The sequence below is a fragment of the Impatiens glandulifera genome, chromosome 3 (assembly GCF_907164915.1).
Source record: "Impatiens glandulifera chromosome 3, dImpGla2.1, whole genome shotgun sequence".
NCBI lineage: Eukaryota > Viridiplantae > Streptophyta > Magnoliopsida > Ericales > Balsaminaceae > Impatiens > Impatiens glandulifera.
Genome location: NC_061864.1, coordinates 60,668,977 through 60,679,439, shown reverse-complemented (window position 1 = coordinate 60,679,439; position 10,463 = coordinate 60,668,977). Strand labels below are relative to the sequence as shown.

General features: G+C 34.2%; 2 protein-coding genes across 2 annotated transcripts; both read right to left on the bottom strand.

Moving 5' to 3' along the window:
- Positions 1-331: 331 nt before the first annotated feature.
- Positions 332-4,507, bottom strand: LOC124930964 (protein PHOX1-like). Its single transcript, XM_047471343.1, has 4 exons — positions 4,426-4,507; positions 2,453-4,334; positions 2,132-2,372; positions 332-767 (listed from the first exon to the last, which is right to left on the bottom strand). Exons 2-3 carry the CDS (start codon positions 4,323-4,325, stop codon positions 2,224-2,226), a joined length of 2,022 nt encoding a protein of 673 aa, XP_047327299.1. The 5' UTR covers positions 4,326-4,334; positions 4,426-4,507; the 3' UTR covers positions 332-767; positions 2,132-2,223.
- A 1,552-nt stretch (positions 4,508-6,059) lies between these two features.
- LOC124931460 lies at positions 6,060-10,095 on the bottom strand. The gene is made up of 9 exons (XM_047471925.1): positions 9,839-10,095; positions 9,552-9,763; positions 8,796-8,977; positions 8,420-8,704; positions 8,280-8,338; positions 8,017-8,053; positions 7,868-7,939; positions 7,323-7,647; positions 6,060-6,579 (listed from the first exon to the last, which is right to left on the bottom strand). The coding sequence occupies exons 1-9, from the start codon at positions 9,939-9,941 to the stop codon at positions 6,220-6,222; spliced, it is 1,635 nt and encodes a 544-aa protein (XP_047327881.1). The 5' UTR covers positions 9,942-10,095; the 3' UTR covers positions 6,060-6,219.
- Between the last annotated feature and the right edge of the window lie 368 nt (positions 10,096-10,463).

The following is a 10,463-nucleotide window of genomic DNA, read 5'->3' as shown; positions in this document are numbered from 1 at the left end:
GGCGACTAAATAGTTAAGAATCTTAAAATGAATACAAAATTTAAATGTCAAAACACCGATAAAATTACATTTAGAAAAAAACAATATTACACTTGTGTGCAACACTATTACAACTTAATGAAACTTATATGCCACAAAAATATTAATCGATATCAAATAACTTGCAAGATTCCATATGATTAGACTGCCAGAATAAATTCCTTAATTGTGCAGAATAATTATTTAAAATGTTACAAAATGCATAGATCCAATAAAAGCAACTATGATCTTAACAAGGTGAGTCCTTATGGTTTACCACCAAACTAAATGAGATGATATAATAACTCAAATATATTACTCAAAAATTTATTATCTCATCAATATATTTAATCCGAAATTATACCAACCCGAAATAGATTATACAAAACAAAAACAAAAATGGGTTGGGATTGGATTTGCCCAAAACAAAACTCAACCCTAATTAAACCCGTTGTTTTTAACCTCTTTTCTTTGACAACAATGAAATAATAGCAACAATAGTTTAACCTTTTTCAAATATGACTACAAAACCAATAAATATTGAAACCACCAAAATCTTCAAATTAACTATCAGGGTCAAAGAATTAAAATACCACTTTGAGAGTTCTTCATTCCTCCAAATACCAGGGATGTCAAAAGAATGCCTATATGGCTGGCTCCATAGTCGATTCAAATTAGAAGAGAAAAAACGGAAAATATGGCAGAAAACATCGTTTTTGCCTCCAACGAACTGTGAGACTGGCCAAAACCTGCAAGATCAGATGAAAATATGAATTATCCACTCATCTTCTATACATAGCAGGATTTGTGAACTGGCCAAAAAAATGAGAATTTCAATCCAATTTACAAAATCAGCAGTTTCTACACTACAGTTCTTTGTGCATTTAAAACTACTAATCAAGATAAGTACAAAGTATGATGTTACAAATTTAAGCAAAAAAAAACTATTAGTCTTGCCTAAGAGACTTTTAATTGGAACTGAAAACGCCCTAATTGAAGTGGTGGGGTTGTGCCTTAGTTTTTAAAAAGAAGAGAAAAAAATACCATATATACTTTTGTACTTGGTTGTGGAAGCCCAATTGTTTTTCTTAATGTAACCGATCCAGAGTCCAGACAGAAACAAAGTGTCACGAGTCCACCTATTGTTTTCTTAGCTATGAAAGATTTTCATGGTTCTCTCAGGAGATTAGGCATTTCCTTTCTCACTTCTTTAATTTAGTTGATCCGATTTCTATTACAAAACCTTACTTAAATCCTTCAAATCATATCACAATCACTTGCCTATAATACTTATGAAAGCATACATCAGACATAAAACTAAAAATAAAAGTCCATATATTTTGTGATCACAATCTACCAAGCTTAAAGGCACATGACCCCCTCACCATGTTCCATTATTAATCCTCAACTTAGGGCTCAAGATGTCTGGCAATTTCCAAAGGTGGTGCCCGGGATACTTTGTTCGTGGAATTTTAAACTATAATTATGTTAAGCAAGAAATTAGGGCAGCACAATCCAACCCCAAAAGAAACAACCCACCAAAGTAGCTCAAGTTTGATTCTAACTAAGAACACCCTATTTACATGAGAGACCAGTGAGGGATCGTGCTAGCTTTCTATAGAGAACAAACTTTGGTCGCAAAAAAAAATACCAAAAGAAACATAGGAAGGTAACTATTAATAACTCACAAATTATAAGTAATCCATATGTTTTTTACTTTTTATTTTAGACTAGGATTTATTTTTTGGAAGAGGCTTGCATAATTATCCACTGCCATTACTCCATCTTACCCTTACTATCAAAGTGATTCCAGTGGGAATAAAACTTGAGACTTCAACTTCATAAGTTGAAGACTCTTACCAGTTCAGCTACCATGGGTGGTGCAATCCATATTTATTGTGATTTTTTCGATAAAATCACACCTCAGACTTAAAAGACAAATTGGGAACATTCAAACATGAATGAGGTGTATGCTCCAACTTGATAACACCACTAGCTAGCTAGTTCTCTATGCATTTCAAAACTACTAATAAAGATAAAGCACCAAGTTACCACATTGAACTCATGAAGGTCAAAACTAAAACATAATCGTAGAAAGCAGATAATGATTTACCTATCATACTTGATGAAAACATAGCAAATAGGCAGCAGCTGGAATCTCGTGCATCTTTTAAGACATTACTATAACAAAAAAAAGAACAAATCTCAAACATGTTCCAACATGGAATGGAGTTTTGGAGCTCTCCTTCTGAATAGAGGTTCTAATCTGAAAGATGGCATGCCAAGCTGCCACCTTTTCGCATCGTACATCTCATTCCATGCCTGTACTATCTCATCAATCTTGAATACGAAACCTGCAATAAGAACACAAAACAAAAACAAATATTCTAAATTACTAACAGACAAAAAGAATCAAAAAAAAAAATCTCTTTACCATCAACAGCAGAGTCATTTGAACAATGATTCTTTATCATTACAGCTATATCAGTTGAAGAAGCTCCAGCAAGTTCAAATTTCTCGACTGCAACCTCCAAACATTCTTCCCATGTTGGCAAACTCAACTTGAATTCCACAACAGAACGTTCATATAACAAAGTACCCCACAAGATATAAATCTGAGACCTCATATTGGAAGCTTTCTCTGAAGCTTCATCAGCCGATATATCTTTCAGTAAATGAACAAATCCCAATCTTTGTATCTCGTCTTTGTATTTATCAAACTTAGACAGCCCATTAAGCCGTTGTTCCTCAATTTCCTCCCACATCTGCATTCCCTTCTCCATATTATCCTCGGCCTTATTGTAAAGATCCATAATCTCTGATGCCAATTCCTTTTCCAATTCGAGATCAACTTCAATTCCAATTGCATAATACCAAGAAAGCTTCGCTTGTTCAAATTGCTGTTGTGCAAGTGCAAGTAATCCTTCGTAGAAATCCGGTTTGACTTTCAAACCTTCTTCGTATTTCATTCCTGCCTTAACATATTCTTTCTTCGCCCATTCATAAGCTGTTTTAACCTGCGAAAGTATCTGTTCTTTAGAACCTTCTTCGGTGGAATACAACCGTTTTCTCGCCCTTGACATGTGAACATTGCCCCGATTGAACAAAGCCAAAGCTGCCATCTCTTGAAACTTATCAGCAGCAAAGCTGAAGAGTTCTTGAGCATCCTCACTCGTAACAGTTTCTTCCATAGCTTCTGAATACATCTTCATTCCTAGATCGTAAAGATCCAAGTATGAGTCTGAATTAAACCCAACATGATTCTTGAATAACCTCGCAAACTGGATGATCCAATCATCGATTAATGTAACTTCCTTAAGCGGTTCCACATTCTTCTCCTCTGTTTTCTCGTTCTTCCTTCCTTCATATGCCGGTTCTTTGTCAAGTGTAACTTCTGCAATGTAGAATCTTAGAGAACCTTGTTGATGATCACCTGATGATTCGGCTAACCTCAGTTCATCGGTTGTAGTGATAGTTACTAGATCACCTTCTATGTCCTTGTACTTGATAAGAACGCCTTTTAAATTGGGGAATCGATCCTTGACTATGTCTCTTACTAGGCAAAGGTCGCAATTGAGGGGTAATTGAGCCCATCTTATGTCTTCACCAAATATTAACTTCACAGTCTTTGTCACCAGAGTCACCACTATCTCTTCCTTTACACTCACTTTGTCAATTTCATCCTTCAACTTAATGTTAGATTGCTGCAACTTGTGGCCCTTCTTTTTCTTGACCTTCTCCTTCACCACAGGCTTTAAAGGAGGCTGAACATACTCGGGAGTAGGAACAATCTGCTTATCCTCGAAATTTAGACCTCTATCCTCAATTGATTTCTTCACACACTCTGCAACCTCCATCGCCATCAAATTATTAGGTTCAAGACTCAAAACATTGTTAGCATCCCTTAAGGCTAAATCAAGCCTGTTGAGAGCTTCATAACACCTGGCCCTCTTCAGTAAGGCTTTGGTAAACTTAGGAGAGATTTCTAGAGCTAAATTGCATTCGTGTATTGCTCTGGGGAATTCTCCGAGATCCATCTGCATGTAACAAGAGGCCAAATTGCTGCGTAAATTGGCGACGTCTATATGATTACTCGGAAGGAATTTGAGAGCCTTTTCGTACTTGAGCATCGCTCCCTCATGGTCCCTCCGTTGGAAGAGTCGATTGCCTTCATCTTTCAATTCTTGTGACATGTTAATGAAGACGGCTGTATCTTCATCAAACGCTTTGGAAGTTTTCTCCGCAGATTTCCCTTGTTTCGTAATGCCCACCACCTGTTTGTTCTTTTTCCCGCTGGGTTTCCCCATTTCTTTTCCCTGTTAATATCAAGCACAGAACGCAAAGATTGAGAATGGAAATCGCTTTGTTTGATATCGAATGATAAAAATTCATTATTTCATATCATACCCAAGTATAAATTCGAATTTGATGCTCCTAGTTCTACCTCTATCTATAAAATTAGGCGGTAAAAGATCTGAGAAGATAAACAAAAGTCAAGAATTTATCAACAAACAAACAAAAACGTCGCTATCGAGAAATTCAAGTGTTTTTTGTCTCTAACCTGAGAATCGGCTGGTCTAGAAGTCAAGATAGAGAGTGGGGAAGCAATCTGTCAGCAATGGCGCCTCGATTACAGAGAAAATTTCGGCAATTATTTATACATATCCATTTCCTGATCCTAGGGTTTCCTAATCCAAAATTTTCATGTCAATTTTGTTTACTTTCAAGCGTTTGGGATTTTTAAGGGAATGTCATTGTTTGATATTTATTTTTATTAATATTGTTTTGGATCGATTAAAAATTAATTATTTTATGTAAATAATTCAACAACTTTTAAAATAAATATTATTTTTTTAATTAACAATTTCAATTCTATAATTAGGATGTTTGAAAGAAAAATAAAGGTTTACTTTAACTTAAATTGTCCTTTCAATAAAAATATGATAAAATATTAATTATAAAAAAAACTAATGAACTTATAAACTAATTCATTCTTTTTTAAAGGAAATTTGAGCGGATGACCTTCCTGATAATAGAGTGAATTATCATTTGTGTGAGTGGATAATTTAAATAGCGCTGGTGACTCTCTTTTTTTAATGACAATTGTATTCTTACGTAACGCAACTCTAGTTGCGTGACGCAACCGGATATTTTTTTATTTTTTTTTTTCAAATTTTTTTTTTGTCTCGCGATTGCGTGACGCGGTCGCGTAACGCAACTGGGTTTGCGTGACGCGATTGCGTAACGCAACTGGGTTTGCGTGACGCGATTGCGTAACGCAACTGAGGTTGCGTGACGCAACTGGGGCATTTTCGTCCAAAAAAATTTATAATTAAAATTTTTTGAAAAAATAAAAAAATAAAAAATTGCGTCATGCAACCTGAGGATGCGTGACGCAATAGGGACATTTTCGTCAGGAAAAAAAATGGTCACCAGCGCTATTTAAATTAGTGACCCTCACTTTCCGCATTTAGGGTTTTTTAGGGTCATCTCCTCAAATTTCCCCTTCTAAAAGTATTTCTTTTTATTTAAAAAATGACATCAATCTTTATTCGTTTTCAGTGAGATCCGTGATATTTTAATCTTTTAAACCGATTTTTTACCCGATTATTATCATTTTAGTCTAGTTTTCTTTAATATGTGATAGGGAAACAAATAAATAGTTGTTAAATTGCTTAAGTTTCTTAAGAATGAATCCCTAGAAATGTAAAACCTCTAACCCACTCTAAAAGTTGAAACCCTAATAATTTTTTCTTGATACTAAAAATATGATCTTATAAACCCTTATGAAACTCTTAAATAGTCAAGTGCCAAGATTTTGGAAACCATCATAAATGGTTGGAATGAAATTTTTTGAAACACTTGAAAGTTTCAAATCTAATCACTATAAGAGATGAAACTTTCTTTTTTTGGATCTCAATGGATTGAACTTGAGCGTGTCCAAGCTCCATCACGAGGACCATAGTAGGTGAAAAGGGTAAAAGTGTAAGGTTGAATTATGAAAACTTGGTGAAATTTTGAGCTAAATTTAAAGAAATAACTTACACCAAAATGACTCATTAATATCAACCAATTGATAATCACTAATAATACCAAAATAACCTAGAATCCTTCAATTAACACAAACTTCACACATAAAACTGCACAAACATTACAACAATATGTCAATAATACTCAAACCACCATTACTCTCTCTACACCTCAATACCGTTTGTGCCCTCCAGCATCATGGTCTTTCGTATAAACGCGATGCCTTCTCTCCCTCCCGTAAATTACCCAAAAGATCAAAGAGAGCATAACAGCAGCTGAAACCATGAACAATCCTGCATAGGTCCATTCGCTGTATCGCCTCAAGCCAGGACAGTGATCCTTATATATGTCTGAGAATGTTTCGCGAACAAAGGAACAGTCTTCTAGACTAACCAGAAACGGACCATAAGTGTACAATCCATAGCTAACATTAACACCTGCTGCCATCTGACCGTAAATTGCTGGTGTAAGTCTACCTGTAGTCGTGCATATTCCATTTCCTGAAACCTCGCAAACATAGTTTTTCCAAACCTGCATTAACAAAACAAGTCTAAAAATCCTCAACCAAAATATATTTACTTTATTATTTATAACATTTTAAAATATTAAACACTAAGTATATGTTTGTCAATTTACCAAAATAATTACATCAAACAATATCTCTTTTTTGATAAGAAAACAAAAGTCATCGCAAACAAGGTCTTAGGTTATTGAAAATTGGGCGTTGTTCGGTTATGGGTTATTTGGATAAAGAGTAGGTTATTTCCAAATAGTCTTGATTGGTATAGGTTATTGGAAAGTTTTATTTGGGTAAACAAATATGGGAAACAAATATATATTGAAAAGAATAGGTAGTATTTTGGTTGAAGGTTAGTCTAGCTGCAAGAGAGCATAAACTCGTGTTCATGAGATTTTCGAGGAAAAGAAAAGACAGTGATGTGATTAATGAAAAGACTATAAATGTTATTTGACATTAAACTCATAAGACAATTTTTGAGAAAAAAAGAAATATGATGTTTTGATTGATGATTTGAATGATAAGGAATTTATGATTTAGACCCATATAATACCTCAAACTGAACAAATCCTTAAAGTTATTTGGGGGTTAATGGAGTAAAAGGGTATAATAACAAAAGTAATATTTTTTTGAAAAGAAATAGAGATCAGTTGATAGTTTGAATGATATGTTTCATGGTGTTGGTGGGATAACCCAGATCGAACGTCTCCCTATTAAACAAGACCAAAGCAAAAGGATATTTCAAAACCGTGCTTACCTCTGTAGCATTACCCAATTCGACTTCACCCGTCTGACAGGTTCGGTTTGTCATATCAGCATTAAAAGGGTTACAGAGAATCGACAACAAAGGACCAGATTGATTGTAGTACAAAGGTCCAAAGTTGGGAGGAAAGTTTCCATTCGAGACATTGGTGATAACCTGATTTATCACGTTGACAAGTTGGGAGGTTACTTCCTTGCTTTTTGTCAACGTCTCCTGAGCAGTCGCATTATCGACACAAGGAAGAATGTCATCCAAAGCCGTATGAGCGGTTGGGTTTTTCACCCATTGGTTCATCGCGACACAAGTATCCGCTGACGCACTACACGTCAAGAAAAAAAATATATTATCAGATTCCTAAACGAGTCAATGGGCCCATTTGAAAACACTTTCTGGACGAGGATGGATCTAGATAAGAAATCATTAAAAAAATCTTTGGAAATACATTTTTCTACCAAGAAATTAGTTAGAAACATATAAATTTGGATCCATACTGATAATTTTGATTAACTATCAATTTAATGAGAAATGCAACAACTTACTTGTGTAGGAGAAGAAAAATACCGCTCAAAATAAATGTACCCGTAACAAGTATCCACCCGATAATAACCAATCTGCAAACGATTTCAAATTATTAGAAAGTATTTGACCCAATTCAAATATATTAAGCATAAAATGTTATCAGACTTACAAGTATACGCAGGACTGCATACCGAACAGCGAGAACACTGGCTCAAGAAAAAAATGAATTAATGTAAGAATTGGGCTGTTTTGGTAACAAAAATTGACATATTGATCGTTATTTGGAAAAAACTACATTTATTGTAAAAAATAATTGGATATCTATATACCAAATAAAACAAAAGTTACATTATAATATAGAAAATGATTTGTGTACCAAATGAAACAACAAAAAAACAATTTGGATCAAGAGAAAGGGTGAGTGGGACTTACAAAAACCGAGGAAGGTCAAGCCAAGCATAACAGCAGCGATAATGATAAGAGCCAATCTCCTGAAATATGAGAAAAGGCAGTGACATTAAGCAAAAAAAAACACAACTAAAAGAAGGAATTGTAGTTCTCAAATATCTTACACGGTGTTCAAGAGCCAGTTTATTTTATGGGCGTTATCTTTGGTTCGGGTATCGAGAGTGTTAGACGAAGAATTAATCTTGGTCTGAATCCGATCAATGTCATCTTGAATATTCGAAGGTAGGATAACTTGATCCACTGAAATTTGCTTAGCTGCAGAAAGATAGACCGAAACATTCCTAAGATTTTCGACAGTCATATGCGACACATTCACCACGTATTTCAAAGTACTTTTGGTACTAGTGTGGTATTTCCCTTGACCAGTGTACAGAACAATGCATCCGACTCTGAATTCATATGAGAAAAACACCTTGACCGGTTAAGTTTAGGGTATAGGTAAATAAAAAATGTTAACAAGAGACAATTATATATACTTACATTGCTGAAATAGTGAAGAATATAAGTAAAATGAGGGAAAGAGCATAGGCAAATTTAGAATAGCCATAAGGCTCGCCTCTACAACAGCAATAACAGAGACATATGAACGACAAACAAAGTCCAAATAAGATAAACCAGACAGCTGCAATGACGAAGAAGGGAGCAGAAGTAAACGCGACCGACTGCATAATATCAATGAATAAAGAATGTTAGAAACAGTCAAATGAATCAAAATAAGAAGCCAAATAAATTTCAAATTATCTCCCATAACACATACAGCTTTAGAAATAAGATTAAGAAAGCATAATACAAACAACCCATAAATCTAGGACCGCATAATACATACAAAAAAGGCACCAAGTTAAGTCTCCAACCCAAATTAATAGACATGTATTCTCTGTTTAAAACTACATGTAAAACTTAACAAACAATCTCGAAAGCCCCTGTTCTTGCTCTGTTCTTGTTTCAGTTCTTGACTGCCTATTGCAGCATCAACAAGGTTTCATGTTCTTGCTTTTTTTTTTCTTCTCATTAAGTTATAAACAAATACTCTACATAGCAAGAACATGAACCAAACCTTCACCCATCTTAGATATGATTCATATACTAATTGAATTAGGGTTTATTATTAGTGGGTATTTTAGTCTTTGTTGATGTATTCTTGGAACTTGGACCATTATTTCACAGTTTGTGTGATTTCTCAACAACCTAGTAAAAAAAAAAAACCCTAAAAACAGTAAACAATCAAGAACTTACAGCCCAGTAATGCTTCTCGCTTATGTTCCAACCGCCTGTATATTTTTTAAACCCATCAAGAGGATCTTTCCTATGAGTTCTTTTTGCAGCCAAGATTAGATAAGTTGAGTTAAGAGCATCTTCGCCGCTAGGTTCACCAGCTTCAGCAAGTAACACTCTTTTCGCACCCCAATTTGCAAACCCATTATCAATATTCACTTCAAAATCATCCCCTGAGAACCGATTTCAGAAATGAATCGAATAAAATGTTTAATCTAACTGATTAGTAAGAGTGAGATATGAAGTACCTGTGTAAAACTTAGACTCCCCATTTGAACAAACAAAGAAAATTGATGCAAGTAAGAGAGAAATAGAAAGAAATAGAAACTGCTGCGATCTGTAAAATGACATTTTCAAAAAAAATCGACCCTTTTAAGCTCTTTCTCTCTTGATTACTAATTACAAGTTCGATCTCCGGAGAAATGGGTGTAGAGAAATCAACCGCCGGAGAATGGAGAGAGAGAGAGAGATCAACCGCCGGAGAAAGGAGAGAGACTCATGAAGATGAATAATTTCCTTTTTAAAATAATTTTTTTTCAAGAAGTTTGTGGGTGACACTTTTGATATTTTTCTTTTTTGCTTTTTCCTTTTTTTAATGTTTATTTTCAGTTTGTGGGTTTTCTTTTTCTTTGTCGAATATATCCTTTTTCTAATTTTATTTTTTAAATGTTTAAATTAGATATTATTAGCTGTAGAAGAGGTCAATAATTGATGATAGAATATTAATTTTCTATTCATTATTCAAAAAAATTAGATACACAAATTACATATCTACATATCAAGTTCTTCACATGTGTTATGTAATAAAAATATTTTGTTTGTATATACAAATGATAAAAAAAAAACGTGTTATATAACTTATATTTATTAAAA